The sequence below is a fragment of the Nesoenas mayeri genome (genome assembly GCF_963082525.1).
Source record: "Nesoenas mayeri genome assembly, chromosome: 4".
Lineage (NCBI taxonomy): Eukaryota > Metazoa > Chordata > Aves > Columbiformes > Columbidae > Nesoenas > Nesoenas mayeri.
This window is the reverse complement of record NC_137540.1, coordinates 9,550,172-9,572,735: the sequence shown is the minus strand read 5'-3', so window position 1 is coordinate 9,572,735 and position 22,564 is coordinate 9,550,172. Positions and strand designations below refer to the sequence as shown.

The 22,564-nt window shown below is 40.7% G+C and overlaps 1 protein-coding gene across 1 annotated transcript in view; it reads right to left on the bottom strand.

Annotated features, from left to right (window-relative positions):
- Positions 1 to 709: 709 nt before the first annotated feature.
- Positions 710 to 22,564, bottom strand: part of UGT8 (UDP glycosyltransferase 8) — a gene marked incomplete at its 3' end in the record, with an annotated part of 42,404 nt that continues 20,549 nt past the window's right edge. Inside the window, exons 3-6 of the mRNA XM_080344355.1 lie at positions 6,902 to 7,044; positions 4,362 to 4,438; positions 2,716 to 2,935; positions 710 to 1,073 (exon numbers count right to left, since the gene is read on the bottom strand). Coding sequence (XP_080200481.1) covers positions 710 to 1,073; positions 2,716 to 2,935; positions 4,362 to 4,438; positions 6,902 to 7,044 — 804 coding nt within the window. The remainder of the gene's footprint in view (positions 1,074 to 2,715; positions 2,936 to 4,361; positions 4,439 to 6,901; positions 7,045 to 22,564) is intronic.

Genomic DNA, 22,564 nt, shown 5'->3' with positions numbered 1-22,564 from the left:
AGGCTTCAAATAAGATTTTGTATAAATTAAAAATTAAGACATATTGTAGACTCGCTCAATACCCTTTTCTCCAAAGTACTGGTACTGAGCAGAAGAATCATGCAGCTTATCAGTAAAAGGAGTACATATTTTTGCCATTTTTCTTCAGTGCTCATTTTAAGATTTTCTTTTTTTATGTCTGTGTTCTCAGTCTGCAACTTGCTATTTCTTGCGCAAAGATTGGGATGTTTTAACAGCATCTTTATGCAACACATTGAACCTTCAACAAAGGAAACAGAGCTAGCACTAAAGTTCTCTCAGCTAAAAGACAGACATACTAAAATAATAAAAAAATAAAAGGAAAAAATACCTCTGCAAATAAAATGAAACTTCTCGTTTGGGACACAAACACTTAGCTTTTAAAAACTGAAAATTCATAAATATGGTCATTGTATAACTTCAGAGAATGAAGGCTTCTAAAAACTTCAGTGCCAAAATAACCTCTCTGCATCAGTATTAAGAATAACATATTTTCCATTTTAGGTTGTTCTTGCCTTTTTGTTTTTTAAAGACTTCTCTTAGTTCTGTAGAATTTTGTCACATAATATTACATACTGTAGGGGAGTGTTAGAACTGCTTATTGAGGTTTTAAGTAGTTGTTAGACTAAGTTACAGCAATAAAATTCAATTACTCGTCTCATTCATTATTACTTTACATGGGGCGGTTGGCTCATTTCACCTTTTTTTCATGCTTAATGTGGCCATTTCTTCTATACTTGCCATTTGGTATCCCATTCTGGTAATGTCCATTAACAGCGCTATGTTCGTCATTGGACCAAAGATGTTTGCTTTGCTTGCGGATAAATTTTGTTATCCTGGCCAAAATATAATAAAGTAAGGCAGCACCTACTAGTACAACAAAGGCAATATCCAGTAAGAAATACTGATAAAAAGAGATGCCGTAAACAGCGGCACGTAGATGTTGCGCTCCGTTGTGACGGAGGATGTAATTAATCCAGTAGACAGTTCGGTTAACGGGATGACCGGGTTGGTCTTTGTGAATCTCAGACAGCCGCTGGGCCCGCTGCCGGTAGCTGACAGAAAAGGGAAGAAAGGAGAAAAATCATCATCAGGGCTCTGAGCAATGCAAGCTGCAAACACATAAATATGCTTAAGCCTCTACAGATCAAGCCGTGTATTGCTGCGGGACTCTTGCATACACCAGCATATAGAGGAACAGACATGGCGGATCATCCATCTTCCAGTCAGTCCTTACAGCTCCTTGATGAAGAATGACTAGAAAAGCAGATCGATCGGTGCGTGACGAAAGGCAGAAATTCACCCTCCAGCGAAGCGATTAAGAGCCAAGCTGACCTGCTGCCAGAGAACAATCTTATCTAATCCAAAATGAATCCTATCAAAGTGAGACGTGTTTGCCCTTCCCACTGTAAAGTGGCAACATACTCCATCTAACACAGCGCTCGTTTGTGCTGTTGTGCAACTGAATTACTAGAGAAACACAGAACAAAGCAAGAAACTCGGTTTTGATTGTGCAAGAGAGTATTTCCACTGGTGTCCAGAGGTCAGCCTAAAACTTTTTGGTTTTTACCACAGGCTGCCCCCAGGTGCCGACCATTGTCAAATTCCTTCTCCCCCTCTGCGGCAGCTGCAAGGTCGGCAGGTTATTTATGCAGGACTTGCCTTTACGCTAAGGATAATTGCACAAGGGAAAGGTGATGCAACTGATGTTATCGAGATCTCTTTAGCAACATTCCCCATCGCTGCGGTTCTGCTGCTGGCTCCGTGCAGGTTTCTCCTTTCCCAAGGCAAGCGGCGCTTGCAGAGTTTGCTCCCATGAAAGCAAGAAGCATCGTCATCACCGTGCTCCAAAACTATAGGTAGCCCAGCGCAATAAAACACTGGCTAAAACATCATTCTTTTGAATCTGGAGATTGTCTGAACAACATAGATGTTTTAAAATTATTCAGAGCAAACTTGTGAAGTGACTCTCCTAGCACTTTAATATCTCTGAGCGAATTCATTTGACTAGAAAGAGTTACAAAACCCAGTCCATGGTCTTTTACTTATTCTATCTGAATGACAAAAAAGTTACAAAAAACAGACTGGAGTCCTTATATTCATAACAGTTTGTTAGAATATTGCCATTGCAACAAACATAAATGACCTTTTTGACCTTAAAAAAGGTATTACTGGCCAGAACAGGAAAATATTCTCCTTTTTTTCTGAAGTTCCAGAATTCGATTTTAAAAATTAAAAAGTCACTATTTTTTAATATCTCCATATTTTCAGCTGTAATCCAAACATGTCACCCGACAGTCGCATAGGTGTATTGTGCTCCAGGGCCCTTAGGCAGCACAACAGACAGTCTGCTAAATATGGAGTAATCGAGACACAAAGAGAAACATTGGTCTGCAACAAGGAATAGGGACAGGTTTGGTTCTATAATATAACCTTGCTGTCCTTCACATGGCAACTATCACAAAAAATGGATGAGATCACTGAGTTTTGGTAGGCTGAGCAACAAGCTCAGCACCTACACAGACCCTGATCAATTAAGTAATATTGTGAAATGGTACAACCACCCTTTCCCTCACTGTACATGCAAATAAAGCCCAATCTGCATTTCTTTTCCCTTGCACAAAGGTTCTGTATGTGCTTATTTAACCTGTAACAAAAACTTGAAATAAAAGCAAGAAACGATTGCTCATTCCATACCTGGGGTCATTAATAACTTTGACTAGGGCTTCATACAGTTCATTTTCAGTGACCGTCTTCCAGTTCAGCAATATTCCCATGCCCTTGGCCTGCACACGAGTCATAGTGTCGTAATGGTCTCCAAATAGGGGAATCCCCACCACTGGGACCCCATGGTACATGGTTTCAAAAATGCTGTTCAAACCTCCGTGACTAAGAAAAGCCTTGATGTTAGAGTGCCCTGAAAACAGAATAACCATAAGGATTTAAAAACAACCAACCAACCAACATATTTACAATTCCTTGATGTAAAGGTATTGAGGCAAATGGGTACAACACATGTGCTGCCACGTTTCTATGGCTGAGATTCAGGAAGGTAAAATGAGGGCAATTTGTTCTAAAGTTCTCCCCCTTAAACCCACAATGCTGAAACTTCCCATGCATTACATTATTTCCTTATACACTAAGAGAGGAGGAATGGCAAAACGGCAAACCAAATTCTTACATATACGAGTTGTGTAAAAATTATTAATAGAGTAATTAATACACTCTTTACTCCTGAGCAACTGCAGGTGGTGACTACAACCAGTTTAGCAGTACAAATGAACCAGGGAGTGTTTTTCCTCATTATTCATATGAAACGCAAGCTATTTAACGGCAAGACAAATGATGTTGCGTTTAGAGTTTCACACGCCTTACACCTCAGGCTAGCAACATTTGACAATAAGGAGAGTAATGCAATGGAAAAATGAGACTGCCTCAGAGCAATTCAGTAACCAAAACAAATCCACCTGGTTTAGAAGTCATCTGCCTCATCACTACATTACGATAAATACTCCAGCAGACATACATACAGTGACACACACGCTTCACGCGTTCACCAGTGCCATCGTAGCACCGGAGCTGTTTTGTGAACACAAACATCCCGGTATCCCAGAGACAACCATAAATACCCTGCGGTCCCTCAGATCTGCAATGTATTCAGCAACACTTCGGCAGGGAAGGAAGGGGGAAAAAATAAAAATACAAAGACTCTTAACATAATCTTTACCAAAAGACAGAAGAATATCAAATTTCACCTCTGAGAACCCAGAGTACCTCAGGTTAATTAAACAGAAAGGTGTACAGGTGTATGTACACACCCCTAAAACCTGTTTGGATGCAATGTGAATAGATTTTGCATGCTCAGTTTCATGACTTTTCCATGAAGAGACCAGTGAACATCATACCATGCTTTCTCATAAGAGAAATTAACAGTTACAGTCACCAGCTCCCTAAAATGGTATATTTTAGAAGACTCCGACTTATTTATCTTCTATCTTTAATAATGACTTTTTCTTGAACTGCATAGGTTCTATGGGATACAAAGCTTTAAAGACATTTTCCCATTTATTAGGTCAAATAGTCTTTAGAATAACTATCTCCTTACACCCAATTAACTTAAGGAAAAAAATGCAGTTAGTACCAGGGAAAGACAACTATAAGAATGTGTTTTGATTTCATCATCTTGAAATTCTGACAAATTCTATACTCCTGCTCTATGACCTCCATATTACTGAAATTATCCTAGATTTATGATGACTGCTGATTCAGTACAATATTGTTGGAAGAGCAACCCACCTCACCCAAGTGAGAATAAGCAATATGTCGTCAAAATAGATACTCACCAAGCAGGTCGTTTTGTGGTAACCATTCTATAAGCTTTGTGTTGTTGCCTAAATTCCTCGGCTTGTTTCCTGAAAACCTAAAAAAAAAATGAAATCAAATTGATGCATAAACTCAAAACAGAGAATCAACCCAAATAATTCAAGAGGCCTAAGCAGATTTCCAGTTACATGGGGATGGCATTTACTCACCGCCACAGGACAACGAAATAGGCTCAACCAAAATGTTATAAATAGCTAAGAAATTCAAAATATTTTTTTTCATCATTCGGTTTCCTTGCAGTCTGGACTGAAACGCAATGTTTTCTATTAATGTTACGGCAACACGGTTACTTCTCAACTCCAACTGTGAGGGCAGGGAGTTTTATAACCTCCCCAGGGCTCTGAGCCCGTCGCTTTACTGAAAACTTTGCCTGGTACTAGCTAAATAACTCCACCAACACACGAGCCCTACCATCAACACAAGGCATTTCCTTTCAACTGGCCAGTTCCATGTACCTCTTGATTAATGACACCATCTCATTTTAAAATGTGTTACTAACACCAGGAAGAGAAAGGGTGACATCTCAGCTTATAAGGCAAAGGGCCACTGCTGAAAAGGCTGGGACCAGCCTGTGAGACAGGTCTATTCTTCTTACTTGCTCAACTGCTTGAAACCCATTGGTAACACCTTGTTCACCTGAGGTTGATGGAAAAGTTTAGCCCATAAAATCTGGGCTTGAAGTACAAACTTATTTACATATTAATGTTACATGCAGTTAATAGAGAAAGTTAAATATATTCTAAACAGAAAAGAAAGATGGAAAAAATTAAGTGACTACTAGCAAATAGAGCTGTTTTGTGACAGCTCCATCAGACAACTTAAAAATATTCTGGTTATTAGAGAGCATTAGAACTATAGTGTCATAAAGATTCACCTACATATTCTTAAATTAAGCAAGCCATACATCTTTACAACTGGCTTATACATCCTATATGTTGAAAAAAAGTCTGTGTTAACTATGTTAACTTACAAAAAAAACAAAGTATGTTACTAGTCTGGGCTCTAACTAGTACTGCACAATTGGAAGCATATGAAGAACTACAAAGATTTCCTTGATTTGGCATTGTGAAATACGACAGACAAGCAGTACTACCTTTCCCATTTTCAGACAGGTCTAGTATAAAAACCACCTGCATCCAACACAGACCATAGGTCAATGATCTAAAGAACAATTTAAAAAAAAAAAAAAAAAATCAAAGTGAAGTTGGGTTCGTTGTTTCATATTCAGGTATTTAAATAAGGAACTCAAATTCCCACTGGGGTGACTGAAAGCCAGTTGCTCAGCTCTTCCAAAGACTTACACCTGGTCTCAGGGACATCTCCCTGCTGCATGAATCATGACTGAAAAAAACAGCAGGAAGGTTCCCTTATCCAAAAAGTCATAGATAATAGATTGCAGATAACAAAACCAGAACAAAACAAAAACATAGCAAACAAACAATAACAAACAAAAAAACAAAAAATAAACAACACCATAAAACCAAAATCCACACAGGCTGGGAAGGAAATACTAGTGAGGAAAATCAGAAAACATGATAAAAAAATAATAGTAAGATCAATTTGGACTAATAATTAATGGCAAGCCAAGCAGTGCTGCAGGTTTCATAAGAAAGAAATATATAGCGGCTCTACCCCAAACAAAAACTGATGAGCACTTTACTACAGCTACCAAAGGTTCTGTGCTATGGCCTGAAGAATTTCCATCTTCTTGTTCATTAGTGGGGTTCACTATTTCAATTACACATAGCAGTGAAAATGGCCTCTACGTGATGGCAGGGAATGGGACACTAGATAGGCACCTAATACAGCTCCAGAAGGAGCAAGGGCACCGGGCATAAATTGTAAAGACACTGATTATTTGGAAACCAATGGTTCACGTGAACTGCTCCAGAGTGACACTCCATGTGAGGCAGAGCTGACTAAACAGTTCTTGGATTTTTACAGTAAGTGTAGAGAGACACTCGAGGATGTTTTTAGAGCCAAGAAAGCTTATTACTGATTTTTACTCCTGCAGATTTTTCTTCCTCCAATTTCTCACAGATAAAGACAAGTAAGAAGAGCAATTATTAAAGTCTGTGTTGACAGATAAAAGAGGAGAAAGGGTCTGAGAAAGAGCAAAAAGAGAAGAGATAGAAGAAAGAAAATCTATGATTAAATCAGCAGTATGTCATTCTTGCTCCCTGTGGTGGCTTCTTTATCAGAAACAATGACAGCATGTCATAACCTCAGCCTCTATTTTCACTGTCCACAGTCCTTCTAGGATATAAACTCAGTAGAGGAGTATAACCTATGCCTTATTCTGCCACAAAATCATCACTTCTCCTTATTACCGGGGGACTGCAACATTTCCACAAAGAGCATCTTTCAAAAGAGTCAGGTCCTCAGTGCCACCCAGACTGTCACCATTTCAGCTCCCGCTCCTGCAGCTCTTGATCAAGAGAGCACAAAAGGAATTGAGTGTGCTTGAAAACACCGTGAGTACATCTATCATTGCACTTACCTCCAAATAACTCTCTGAGGCAGTCTTGCCAGAGCATGTGCTAACTTATTTGCTATATCTTCTGACAGGTATTTCACTCCAGCTCCAAACGAGACGAGGACAAATCCATTTTCGTTAGCACCATTCACCCACGTTTGGAGATCCTGTTAAAGTGAAAATTTATACTGAGCACTGTAGAAGCATTGGTAAACCACAGAAACGGATTAAGTAAACATTGCCTAGGAGAAACAGTTGTTGGTGCCTGTTATTTCAAAAGTCAAACAGTTTAGAAATTATTGATACAAATGACTCAATGATTCGAAATCCGTGGTACACGTTGTAATCAGCAAAATTCTTCCTGGTTCATTTTAGCTGCCGCATTAACAACCAGTTTCGTATGACAATTTGCCCTTTCCTAACTGATTGGCTGACACATATTCACATGTTAACACACTATGTTTTAACCTAGCAAAACAGAAGAAGATGTATCTCATCAGCCTGGAAGTGCAGCACAGGAAATACAGGAATGAAGGCTGGAACTCAACTATGTGATTGCTAGCCTTAAAGGAAGTGAGAGGACTTTAGACAGATTGTTTTTATTTCATCTATATAAAGATAACAAACACAAATTGAAAGAAGCCAGAGCTTCAAAAAAACCCTCCAGTTTCCACTGCTCCAGTATTTCAAGGAGCAAGGAACAACACTGCATTTGTATGGCAAGTTTATCAGGGGTGGATGCTCCTCCTTCTTGGACCTACATACTTTAACTTAGACAACTGTGTGCCTCTTCCATGGCAAGTTACCAATATTACATTAAATACAGGAAAGTGTAAAAAAAGGCCAAAGCCATTTAACATCCTTAAGCTCATTCTCCTTCTGTAATTACTCTGAAATAGAGTCTCCCACAGTACCAATTCTTGCCGACCGTCTTGATTCAAGGGCTGCCTCAACTTAGGAGAGAAAGGTAATGCCAAAAGCAGACGTGTGCAGTACCGCACTGCTCTCAAGTACTACAAATGCTGATAAAACGTCAGCCTGCTGGGGGTAACCTGACAGTCACCCAAAACCACAGGTCAGAAAGCCTCTATCGGCACAGCAGAACCCAAAGCAGATTTGGGCGTTTCATTGCACTGAACACCTTCAGCACAGTGGGTCCAGCCACAGGTAATTCCTTCACGGCTGATGCTTCAAGGAAGTCACAGGTTGCAAAGGGGACAGCAACACCCAAAACCCAAGGCTGACTTTGTGGAAAGGGGGTTTGTGTCACTGATGACAAGCAAGCCAGCAGCTGTGACTACCAACCACCACGGGACAGCAGGGAAACCATTCTAGGACATGGGACAGAGAAGGGCTGCCAGCTAACCAAGTCTCAAACACAAGAACAATGTCATTTATGTTCAGGATAGGGGAAGTAAAAAAAAAAAAGGCGCCTCAGGGTATCCTTTGCTTTTGGAAATGCACATTTAAATGCTATTTCTTCCAATGCAACTGTTGGCAGTAGAAACTCAAAAAGTGATTCCACTGACATACAGATATGTCAGTCTGCCAAAGAGCATCTTTTATTACCTAGGATATGGTTTAATTCTGGTCTCACCAAATTTAAGCATAAGCCTGCTCAACTCCAGTACAGCAATAGGAAATGTGTAAAAGGAAAATTAAGAGCCCTGTTCACAATGCATCTTTTGTCTTGGTAATAAATAGCAGGCCAGACAGGAATAGAGTAATGCTGTGCTATCGTATCTGAGCACAAAACCACAAAAGCTGCCACAAAAACCAGCAGACGAAACAAAGACCTGCACATTAGACTGGGAACTGTACACTAGTCTCTGCTACGCAGTGAAGAAGGGACTTCTATTTTCTCTAGAATTCACACTTCTTCACTTTTCCTCATCTATTCCAGTGTACTTCCCTTTCCATTTTTTCTCTATGGCAGTGGAGAGAGGGGGAAGAAGGAAAAGGAGTAGTGTCTGAAACCTGCCTTGAAGCTGAATCATTTATTATGAGCTAAACTTCTGACATGAAAGTTTCCAAGTGGTTTTGTGATTTATATAGAGTTTGTCCTTGAATTTTACTTAAGGACCTAAAGCATTCTGCAAACGTAATTATATTATAGTCACTTTTGCTTAGTGGTTCAACTAGTCACATCTTGAACTACTTCCTATTTGTTGTTTAAAGCCTAATAGAAAATAACCTTTTGTGGGCTCTAGGACAACCTGTTCTAAAGAGCAATCAAGACAGTTCTGTCCCCACTTGTGACATTCGATCTAGGTTTATTCTGAGAGCTGAAGCTACATGTTACAGGTGGTTTTCCTCCAACACCTGGAAGCAGCCCCATATTCGTGGGCCCTTGTCTTCATGGAGAACTGACCACCCGAACACCTGCTGGAGGAGCAGAAACCTGGAGGGTTCTGGAGTCCCTTCTTGGTGACAATTCCATGACACAGGTGCTCAAGAAGCCAATGAGGGGAGACACTCTGCTGGAACTCATGCAAACAAGCAAGGAAGAACCAGTCTGGGATGCAAAGATTGGCAAGCAAGGGGAGAGCAGTGGATGTTTTTCACCTCGACCTGCGTAAGGCTTTCAGCATTGCCTCTCCTCACAGCCTCAGACAGACAGACAAGCTACCGGTCACACAAACAGACAGCGAGGTGGGACTGAAAACTGGCTGAACTGCGGGGCCCAAGTGGTTGTGATCAGTGGCACAAAGTCCAGCTGGAGGCATGTTTGCTTTTTAGTAAGCAAAAAAACAGGCTAGCTGGCGCTATTTATCGCTCAAGTATTTCTCATTCAGCATCAGGAAGCCCTTACCTGTGACTACTTAGACTGAGACACATGGTTTCTTATGATAGGAATCAGTCTGTTCCAGCTGAGGAATGGCTCCTAAGTCTACTGCTACTGTTTCCCTATGCTTAATTAGAAATTCTGTGCAACTGCACAACTCTGATGTATTCACATAATTAAAATGATACATCATTATATACACATAGAGGAAGTATAAAATATTTCCTTATAAAGGAATTTCTGAAGGACCATTCAAAAATCCCCACGTACAATAATAGCTATTAAGTACTCAGATTTTTATGTATGGAGAAAAAAAGAAAGGAACTTTGCCATGTACCATGGCATTACTGCCACCCTACACTAGGCTTCAGCATTTTATTGTGCAATAGCAAAGCAGTCTGCTTTGTGTTATTATGGTTGATTTCATAGCCAAACCTTTGTAATCCTTCCCTTTGAAGGTAATCCCACATGTTCAGTGGAACATAACATGTACTAATGGAAATTTAAAATCTTGACAGGCAAGACAAGATCCTGCCATCAGGCTCAAAAGATGGAATTTGTTTGCCATCTTAAACGGGATTATACCTATATTAAAGTAATGAGAATACAAATGGTTTCACTTTTGAGAAACTGAAACTTATTACACGAGTGCTCCCTTTCCTGACCCATTTCCTAAGTGTGGCAACACACAAATGTGCACTTGCAAGTTTTCAAAGCGTTTTCTAAGCAACATAAACGTCCACACAAGGTTTTTCATTAAATTCAGGGGAAGCATGCCTGACTACTACACATGGGTCTACACAAGCAAGAGATGTGAAACCAAGTTTCCCATGCTCCAAGTTGGACAGGTGCAAACCAAGTCTGATCTTACAGGTACATAACTGGATTAACGGGAGTGAAGCAGGTGGGGACTTATCTCAGACAGAACAAGAGCCCTCATGGCTACCATGGGCTTGCCCTCAAAATCAGAAGCAAAGGAACTTGGACTTCTCCTTGGGTTTTCTTTTAGGATGCTAAATTAGAAAGAATAAAATTTTAATTCCTTACACTGTCAAAGTTGTTCTGTGCCAACCTTGAAAGGATCCAGAAGAGTTTTAACTCAACTTGTTATATTCTACCTCAACTGAAAGTTTATTTTTTAACCCACACAAATTTGTCCTAATTTTACTTAAGCTTTATGTTGTGCTGGTAGCAAGAGGGATTGCTTGCCTTGCCTTCTGATCCGCAGCCCCCTTCCAATGCGCTTCCCCAGAGGGGTGCTGGAGACCAGAGCTGTGCATGGGCTGCAGGAAATTAACTACAGACTTGTCAGGACAAGGGTTCTCCTTGCAAACATCCATGTAACTCCTGGCGTAACACAGCTTTAATTAAACAGGATCACTAAGCATTGCTAAAAATGCAAGAGTGGGATAAAAATGATGAAATTAAGAACAGGGGACTTAACAATGCATCCTTGTAGAGCCACCTGAGTTCGTGACCTGAAGAAGACTATTAGTCCCAGGTTCCTTTAATTGTATAATTATTTCTTTTGACAGCTTTTTCTAAACTGAAGATCTAGCAAAACCGAATCCGAGTGGTGTTCGTAGGTCTTTGGTTGCAAAACAGATCTGAATGTCCTGATACAATTACCCACGTCACAGTCAAAGGCTCAGCATTTCTTTGTACTTTCCCTGTTCTCTATGTGGCCGGTGAGGTACAGGAGTGACACAGTAGATAAAAAGCAGATTATGATCTTGGCACATGAAAGACTGAATACTTCACTAGCATTATTACTATGACCATTATTACTACGACTATGACCTTAATTCACACATCTACATTCCTCATGTTTACTTCAGGAAGGACACGACAATGACTGATGCAGGATGAGCAGCAAAACACACAATCTTAGACCTATTCTTGCAAAACCTGAATTGAGGAAGAGAACACACTCATGCTACAGGACAATTTTGCCCACAGTTTCAGCATATCTAGCCAGTATAGCCTTTAGTCACCTTCCTACCTTTTTATTAATTTAGACCATATTAGCCTTGCCACCACAGTGTTAGTCTCAATGGATTTTCTGCAATGGAAGAGGAACCAGAGAAATCAGCTTCAAGTTCAGCAGGAGAGAGAAAGAAGGGACACACTAAGTTATTGGTTATTGAGCTTTGAAGACTGGTAACCATAGAAAAAAAAAAAACAAACAAAAAGCCTCATGACTTTGACTGGGAATCAAGCAAAATCACCACTTAAATGCTATGCTAAAAAGTTTCAGACACATAAGCTCACTCCCTATGAATTCACCCCTTCCTTGTTCCTAATCCAGTTACACTTTTAACCTCCAGCATGTTTTGTCTTCCCAGTATAACAACACACTGTATGAAAACACATTGAGTCAGGGTGCGTTGTCAGAGCTGCCTTTGTTAAAACCCTGTTTGCTGTTCAGGCAGCGTTTTAGGGCTCCTCCCTTGCAGCAGGAAAACAACTTCCTTTTGCCCAGTTTAAATGATGCTCAGCTTGACTGTAAATTCAGTGTGATTTTTCTCTTAGCCTATGGAAAGGATACTTCGTATTTGAAATTACAACTTTTGAGATCTAAACCTACAGTGAAGATTTGGGGCCGGGGTCTATTACATGAAGAGCTATACTACTGAGCCTTCCTCAAACTCTTCGAGCTTCAACTGAACACAAAAGTGAGAAGGGAACACCTTTGACTTTTGCAGTTAATTCACACTTTACACACGTGGTAAAGCCAGGCACATCTTTGAACGGTTATCTCTTTCACTGACTACTAACAGAGCATTTATTAGTGTCAGATTAATTATTTTTTCACCAAATAAAAGCATTTTCAGTTTTTGTTATGCAGAAAGAAGAACATCTTGCCTCAATGACGTGAAGCCCGAGCACAGACAGTGCACAACATTCTCTTTACTGAAGCCGCCCTGAAAACTTGACGAACTGGACCAGACGCTTAGAAACAAAGACCTGGCTTTCCCTTTCCAAATCAGGAATCAAACCCCAAACAAGAATGACCCCTGAGCCTTGAAGAACTTGAGAGCAAAATTTTCTATAAAATATCTGAAAAAACTTAAGATCAGGCACACATATAACTTCTACTTGAAGAAGCATTAAAAAAATGTAATTATTCCTCTTTGTAGGGTCACAGTGAAAACAAGATGACATCAATGAAGTATTAAGTTGGATACACAGGTGCATATCAGGATTTTCCAGAAAATTTAAGAGCCTTAAACATAGCTAAGAAGCCCTGAGACCAGAGAGGTATTCACAAAAATGACAGGAGGGAAGGAGGCTGTTTTCTCTGCACTATCTCAACAGTCAATGGAGAGGCTGATGCAAAGGATAAATCTGAGCACCTACAGCTGGACACATCACACCGATTCCTGCCCACCCCCACCTGCCCAACAGGCACAGCACAACCTCAGGTGAGGTCAGACCATGTGAAAGACAGAAAACCTGCCAAAGTCATCGACTACAGCAGATGTTGGTTTTCTGAACTGAATAGTGGACTAAATTTTCTATCTGAATTTTGGTTTCTAGCCAATTGGCATTAATTACTCAACACATTCACTTAAGTGATTAACAAAAAAATAAAATCAATGCACACTAGGTTATGAAAACCTTAAGTGAGTCCCAATTACAATACTGTGCCAAACCATGTCAGGATTCTGCCTGTTTTCTTGTTAACTTCCAAGCAAAAGCACGTTCTTTGGGCAAAACAGAAGAGTAAGAGACTGAAACGATAAAATTCCTTTTGAAAGTCCCAACCTGCTCATTCAAATCTCTAGTTTTGCTTCCATTGACTGACTGATCCTGGCACACCAAGTCCCAAAGGAGGTATCAATTCATCTTCACTGTATTTCACATCAGAGGCACTTTATAAACCCCTTTAATAACTGACAATTCAACAACTTCGGGGTTTCCTCAAAGAGGCACAGCACTTGCACAGGCCACCAAAGGCAGTCAGCAGGACACTATTTTTCCTTCCTTCTCCAAGAAGGGAGCTCTCATACAGCAACAGACTGGCCATCCCTTTCAGAAGTCACACATTTGCTTTTAAAGCTTTTCCTTGAGCTTATCAGATAGGCCGTTCACAGGTTGCCTAAGCAGGCTCCACCTTCTTCAACATGGGTAATAGTTATTGCAGTCAGAGCTTTGCATATGAGCAGATACTATGACCTTGCCTTGTTCTCTTTTGCGACTTCAGTTGCCTGTGATTTCTGTGCGACACTATTCTGCTCAAGAGTGAAGGTTTTAGACTATGTACTGGTCTTTTACTGAGCTTCTCCCCGTGCTTGTATAGGGAGAATAAGCACTTACTGATCTATGCTGTACTATAGACACGAAGCAGGGAGGAATAAAAAAAAAATAAAAATAAATAAATATTTTTACCATTCTCAGACAGCAATGCTATTGTGCTGACCCCACTATGTGAGCTTTGTTCTGTTTGATTTTCTAATTAGCTATTCTTAGCAGGCTTAGATGCTAAATGCACAGCTGTGACTATAGAGTGAGGGCCCAGCTGGCAGTAACCAGTGGTGCCTAATACTGAGCTTTGTTTCAGATAAACAAAGTACACAAATACAAACATAACCGGGTTTAATATCCGAAGCTTTCCCTGTTCAGCTGCTCGATTCAAATGTGTAATAGCACAAGTGGCTCTTCTTTGAATATGGTTGCAAATCATCATTCCCCAATGGGGAGCACAGGCATACTATGCAATTTCTACTACAAAATGCTGCTAAGAGTGGACAAAACCAGATCTATTTCAAAATAAATAAATAAGAAGCCACATGAAGTGATCTTTAGAGACTCACTGATAAATAAACAGAAAGGTACACAGACCATTTTTACTAGTGTCCTAACTCTTCTGAAATATTCTACATAGTACTTTTCTCATGTGAAGTATTTAAATGCTATCGTAACACATTTTTAACCTCATTTCAAATTTTATTAAAAAACAGCGTTTCAGCACAGGCAGTTAAAGGTCATACACATGCCATTATATGACCTTTATTATCACTGAACAAACGGTGCCCTATCATATAACCTGAAAGTTACAAAATCATGTGTCAGTTTCCAGCAAACCCAGAGAAATGCCATCACTTCAGGCAAAGTACGCTGTTTGTATTTACTCGCTGCAAATTCCTAAATCAGTTTACAACCAAAAATAGGTTTGGGGATTTGTCTTTAATTTGCTGTAGCGAGCAAAGGACACAGGACAGCAGAGAGAACACGTGTCCGTCCCAAGCAGAGGACGCTCGCACCTCCCTGACTCGACACCTCCAGCCGCCGCTGCTGGCTCAGCCCGACCGCCCCACGTGGACCAGCACCCCGCGCCGCTCCCAAGGTTATTTTTCTGCTGATCAGACTCCTGCCTTCTGAAAGCGATGGTCACAAGGCAAATGTGCTCATTCCATTTTATTTGTTTGTTGCTTTTTGTATCATCAGGCTCAGGTGGTTCAATCAGCGGCAGCCAGGCTGCTCCCAATCAGTACAAGATCCTTCCTCCTTTCATTTCCCTCTGGATTAACTGCAAGTTAATTGTTCTGTTTCCTCAGGTACAAGTCACTGTCAGTCCTTGTAACTAAATGTATTTTTTCTGGTCTCTTCCCCTGTCCTCTCCCTTCATTTTTTCTCCTGTCCAAAGTCAAACAAACTGAAAATGAAACAGAAAAGGTGGTGGTTTTGAAGTGTTGACAGGCTTTACATCTTGTCTTCCCTTAATATATTGGTGTTGGCTGACCTGCGCCACATACTATTAAAATGCTGATAAATCTTATTCTATTAGCGACATCTAGAATACACAAAAAAGTCCACGCAGTTAATATTCACGTTATTCTGTAGTTCATATTAGCATAGAGTAATACAATTCCCAAAACAATACTTTTAACTACGTTAAAAAAAACCAACAAACCCTCAGATTATGGAATTAGACTAAATTCCTCAATTTTCTTGCTGGTTAAAGCCATGCTAAAACTCTCAGTTGTGAAACAAACTGTAAGGTCTGAACTGTTTTCTATTGGGACCCCAAGCACACTGTCATCACATATTAATCTAACAGTGCCGCTGATAAAGTGCTTCCTCAATAGTACGAGACACAGATTGAGTCCTGTTGAAATACAGACTGTTTCCCTACCATGTTTCTCACTAACTATTTGGTATATACACTGCGTATTTGGCTTATCAAAATGCATCGGGAAAAGAAAGAAAAACAAAAATCAACAACCAGAAACAACAACAAAAAAACCCCACAAAAAGTCTTTAAAGCCTTATGAAGCTTTTTAATGCCTAAATGTTGCATTTTCTTTTCCCTGACCTCTACTGCCTTTTCCTATTTAACTTTCAATACTACCAGAGCATTTAAGTCTACTTAACTTTAAAGAGGAATGAAATTCAGCCTCAAAAGGCAGGCAAGAAATACAGTATCGCAAGCCTCTGTCTTTTCTCCCATATCTCAGCTCTCTCTAGAGTTACAGGCATATCCAATGAAGCCTCCAATAACACAGTCTGCCTAAAACTAGAGGTCAACCAGAAAACTGCTGCACAAGTACTTCCCTGATGCAACACTCTTCGTCAAAAATCCATTACTCACTGCACCTTTGGCAAGCACCCTGGGAAAGCAACCTTGCCTTTCAAATGAATGGAAGGTAGTAGAAAATAAGAAGCTTGCCCTTCAAAAGAGGTTATTAAAATGACTGCATAGAGTAGCAGGTGCAGTAGAGGTGTCCTCAAACCCAGGATTCAAATTAAAAACTTGTTACCACAGGGGCAATATTCTGTTAAAAAAGTACCAAAAACACCTTAGCTTTCCTAAGTGTGAAGCCCCAATATGTAACTTGTAAGCATACACAGAAAAGTTTATGATTCTTAAATGCAAATGCAAACCAACATTTTGCCAACCCTCCTACAATTTCAGTAGCTGCATATGCAGTAGCAAAGTTGTACAAGTAACAGTTAAGACAGTTTTTAAGTATGGAGCCTGTTTTTACCTACTCTGTCTATAGAACATCGGGTCAAATTAAATTACAGTGAATACAGTAAAAAGAAAATTGAAAAGGAGCTGAACTTTAAATCTGGACTTCTGCATTATGAATACTGAATAGAGCCCCATCCATAAATCCACATTATAAATTTAGGGGTGAAATTTTGTCTTTCATTGTTCCAGTACAACACCTGTGCTCTGTGGATGGCAGGAGATAAAATTCCCATGATGGCAAGTCCTTCTTCATTTCTTCTTCAGATGGAACAGCTTTTACTTCTCCCGGGACACAGCCCCAGGTTGGTGGGCACAGCCCGAGCAGGGAGAACAAGCACAGGGCTGTGAGCGTCTGAAGGTTGAAATGCAATTACAGGGGTATGTTCCTGTGTTAAAAATTAATTCTACTCACAAGTTCAAAACAAACAAACACAAAACAAAACAAACACAAACTTCTGTTCAACACGCTCTTGTGACCTACAACAAATCCACTGTCAGGGTTGCTCAGTAAGGATAATAAAAGAAGGACATCCATAAAGTAATATAAATCCACCAAACCTGGGCACTAAAAAAAATTACCATACACCAGGTTTCAGCAAAATGTGAACTGATTCCCAAAAACTACGCTTTCCTTGAAGGCAAGTTTTAAATGAGAATGGTGTTATATGGAAGCCAGATGCTTTTTTAGGCACAGAAGCTGAAGGTGCATTACTGCTGTTCCCAATGGCAGAAGAGGACACGAACCACCTGCTCACAGCTGCTAATGCTGGGGCAGGGAGCCAGGCCGGGGATCAACCCATTTCTCTTCCCCATCCACCCTGTTCGGTTCTTCCTCAGAAATCACTGATCTGTCCCAGAAGCCCCCATGAGCACGGACACCTCACCATCCCAGACAATGTGTGCTGCCTCACGCTGACCCAAACACAGGGTGTATAAGTGCCCAAGCATATTATTAGCACAACACGAGTTATCCACTTCACCTAAACAACCTTTAAGCAGCTAGGACATCCAAGAAGTTGGCTTCGTTGCAAAGATTATTTCTTTTTTTTAATCAATAATATTACTAGCTAGGCTTGCTGCTCTCAAATGTCAGCTTTGAACATAGCCCAACATCCCAAACTATACAAACACAGTGTTCAAACTCAAGCATATTCCAAATACAACAGAAAAAAGTATGCCTTTGAAATTATGTTCCTATCTTTTGTTTCTCTATATGTTAGAAATTATCATACAGTATGCTAGAGAGGTAGACCAGGGAAACAAAACCAGCTCATTATTTGTTCTACAAACTACTGTCTTAAAAACTTAAAAGTAACACTCACAGCTAAAGCACTGTGCATTACCAAAGTGAACAAATCTTGTTGATTTGTGTGTTTCAATATGAAAACGAAAAATTAGAATGTTTAAAACCAAACTTGTTTGTAACATTAGTTTATGTTAAACCATTGGGGTTTTTTGTAGATAAAGAAATACAGTAAAATAACTTATGTTGCTTTTAACTTTAAGAATTTGATCTGCAACACTCAAGGCCTGAACCTTGCATTTTCCATTCCCAATACACGCAACCATCTTACTGCTATCTGCGAACCAAGTAAAGTTGCTTTTTGATGGACAGTACAGGCTTGCTGAAGGCTTGTTGTTTGTTCACCAAGAGCTGGAAGCCATCTTATGGTCAGCATGGGAGGTACCTGCCTTCTGGACCAAGTTTTCCTGGAGATACTTCACTGCCTTCTGAAATCGCCTTGGCATCCTCTCCCTGTGCCTTACACTACCAAGACAGATGCTGAGTCACGTATCTTCCCAAATTTAAAATGCTGCAGTGTGGCTGTTACAGACACGGTTCACCAGCCTCGCTGTACTGAAGCAACCCAGAGTACAGCAGCTGTGTCACTGCGCATCTGAAGAGCTCAGGCAATGCCTACTTGTGTAGCAAAAAATCAATTGGGGCTGGGGGGAAGGAAGCTGTATCTGGAAATGTATTTCAGAGCCAAAATACATGATAATGTGGTTTAGCACAGAACATAGTGCCCCATCATCTGTAAAAGATTTTTTGCCTTCCAAGTTGACAATCACATGCATTTTAAAACGGCTCTAGATTTGCTTCACATCACCAGAAATTTATTGTCAAAAGTAGCTGTATAAGAACTATATCCCAGACTTCAAAAAAATAATAAAAGGTGGTGCTATGCCATGCACAAAAATCTATTGCTATAGCCTGCAAAAGCTTATAGAATATGTCCTTGAATTGGAGTGAAGGAGAAAAATCTAAGGAATAAAATGTCTCTTTACTCTTCTACCTAATTCTAAAGATAAACACCAGTATCAGCTAACACTAGCCTAGTAAACATTAAACTGTCAGCAAGATTCGGGCAAGAAAAAAAAATTTAGTGAAGATATTTCAAAGCCACCAATTTGTTACATAGATCCAGCTCTATATAATAACAAGATTAGATAAGAGATCTACAGGGAAACGAGTAAGTTACTGCAATAACTCTCTGTTGACAGCTATGCCTGGAAGGACAGCTTCTTCTGAAAAATGAACCCCGTCCTTTGTAGTATAAGTTTAGTTTACTCAGGTACAGAGGAATTAGAAAAGAAGACAAAACAGAAGACTGTCATTTGTTTCTTTTTTCCTATGAGCACCAAATCCCATTCAGTTCAAAAGAAGTCCATCAATATCAGCACTGAAGAAAAGCATAGCATTCCGCAGAGGTAGTTACGAAACTTTTAAAAACTATGCTGATGTGAAACAGGAGAAGCAAAACTCACAAATTACATGGTATGTGTCATTTCAGTTTCAGTGATTTTTTTTTTTTTTTTAGTAAATATTGACATAGATTACCTCAAGTTCAACTGTATATAAACAGCAGGATCCAACCTACCTCCAAACACACTTACCTAACCAACTGATGATGGAAACAACTCCTCCTGAAAGACCGTTCAACTGCTTTTCTTGTGGCAAAGACACCTGCTCATTCCTAGCGCCCTTCACTCCCTTCTCAACAGGGACCAGGTATTTCCCAAGGCAGCTGCTTGTAGTGCCCGTTGGGTTTCTGCCCTGATTCAAGGACGTATCTTATCAGGCTGATTAATGCCTAGCTACATTATCAACCTAGTCACAAAATATAAATGCCATAGCAGAGGTTTCCCCATTGTTTAAGATGTGTGTTACTTTAAAAAGCCAGCTTCATTCAGCTTCAGAAAATCCCTCTGGAGAAGTGTAATAAGAAAGAGGCAGAAGAGCCTTTTACTTTCCTAATGGCCACTGCCAGTTATCTGGAAAATACCACCAGCTAACACTACACACTGAATAATTTAAGTCAGCTATGACCTTAAAGATTCGGTATTCAGTCTGTCTCTTGCTTTTGATCCTTTAAGGCTAATTCTGCTCACACTGTCCTACAGGCAGTTTAAAGAATGCTCTTTTTAGTTAACTACACAAACTCCAGGCTCTTTCCCATGTACATGTAAGATTTTATTCCCTTACCAGTAACAGGTGCAGACACATTAACCATCTCCGTGCTTTTAGAGAGGATACAGTATTTATGCACTAAGCACAGTCTAAATCTACATACTTTAACTAGGGAAAATAGCATGCAGAAATTTGCAGAAAACAGCCACAGAAGATGACTCCTAACTGTGGGGTATCTATTGCTTACACTGAGCTTTGTGCACTTAAATTTGACAAAAAACTTCTTCTCAGTAAGGGCGACAGAGCACTGGAACAGGCTGCCCAGGGGGGTTGTGGAGTCTCCTTCTCTGGAGACATTCAAGACCCACCTGGACATGTTCCTGTGCAACCTCACCTAGGCGTTCCTGCTCCAGCAGGGGGATTGGACTAGATGATCTTTTGAGGTCCCTTCCAATCCCAAACATACTGTGATACTGTGAAGTGACGATCAGCCCTCTTGCCACAGTCAAACAGAGCAACGTAAGCTGAGCTCAGCTTCATCAACCTGCAGCAGTGAACAGAAGAGCACAGGCAGGAATGCACCACCACTGTGAATTTTAGCTACCCACCAGCACACCTCCTCTCTGCAAAGGGCAAGGCTAACCCCGCTACCCCGAGGAGAAAGGTCCCACTGCCACACGGAACCAGGCAGAGCAGCGCGCGGTGCAGGGGGCTGACCTCCAAAAGGACCTGCTGCTCTCCCCTCTGCCTCCTGCTCCTGGGTGGGACTGCAACTGCACCGAGGGATGCTGCACCAAGCGCAGACCCGCACCGGAGCACTGCCTCAGAGGGAGAGCAAAAACGAGGATCAGAGCCCAGCAAGGGCTTCCCGAGGCATCTGGGCAGGCTGCATCCCAAAGATACATTTGCAGCTTGCATACCACAGGTGGATGCTGCATGCTGCAGCTGTTAATCGTGATAGGAGTTCAGCAGCAGCTAAAAAATCATGCCCATCACACACACATAATCAGCTACTGCCGGTTCCTGGTGTGTGCAGGGCAGTAAGGATATGTCCTGGTTAGGCCAGCTCCCTTCACAGGTGACGCACAAGATGCACAGAGAACATACGGTCCCTGCAAGGGACCGCAGCCTGTGCCAGCGCAGCAGGACGGACACGGCTCTGCACACGCACCGTGTGCCCTCCAGCAGCTTCGCTCTGGCTGCATTTATTCTGGTCCCCGATCTGCGTGTCGCCCCATGAACCGCGTCACTTAAAGCCACCCAAAAGGCCAAACGCTGCTACAGACCCTTATGTCTCCTATTAGACGCCAGCACATGTTTCGTTGGCAGGTGAAACAAAGCTTGTAGCTTAACGTCTTCCAGAATAGGTCTAGTTTACCTGCACCAAAAAAAATATTCTGCAAAGAGAAGCCACATGCAGTTAAGTGAGGATAACCGAGAGATTTACAAAGCCCTTCCACTGCCCAGAACCAAAATACTAATGTCGATCTGACAGGTACAGAACAAAGCAAGAGTCAGGTTAATATCTCCACACATGCACACGCTACTACATGTCATGGATATTCAGCACTCCCTACTACATGCTATCTTCAAGGCTGTGTTTTTCTAACTTTTCTTTAAAGAAGAGTTTAGGGAAAACACAGGTGCAGACTGAGCAACTGCAAAACAGAGCTACTGCATCCCCTAGAATTAAACAACAGCAATCGCCCAACAGTTTAAGAGGCCTCAACCTTTGTCTCCTCTTTGATTGTTTAACTATTACTCTGCGCCTTCTCAAGACTTTACTTAGTTACAGAAAACCAGGGCTTCGCAGCTATCTGTAGGAATTTTCATTTGGTTAAACAAACTACATTTTGTTTACATTTAAAAATGTAAGAGATCTGAATGACTTGTAATAGCAGATTAAATTAGGCTGCTAAAACTTATCTCTGGACACATACCCCTCTTTTTGGATGATCAGGTCTGGGCAGGAACATGACTTTTGTTTATGAGATGGCTCCTGAAGCATCACCATTTCCAGCCCAGTACAGAAATGTGAACCAGCTCCACTTGTGGCTTATCTTAAAACACCAGGTTAAAAGCTGCAGAAAACAAATTAGCAAAGGCTCTTCCTTTAGAGATACAGCAATAGCTGAAAACAGAACTAGCTATTCAATTCTAATCTGCCAGAGTAAAGCAACAGTTATGAATTTTATCTAACTGTTCAGTAAAAACAAACTGATTGACCAATACTTTAACTATAAAATGTGCCATAGTAGAATTATGTGTAACAGTTTAGGCATGGACAAATTATACGATAAAAGATGAACGCACTCACTTTGTGTGTCTTGCATTCAATCGAATCCTGTGCTTAGAATACCATGAGAATGAATATCCCAATAAAACTGAATAGAAGGTAAATAATGTCTCCATTCACAAATAATTAGGTGGGGGGTGTGCGGTTCTCCCCACTGCAGTAAATATTTGCCAGCATGTAGTCTACCTACAGGTCTACTTCAAGGTCACTGTCAC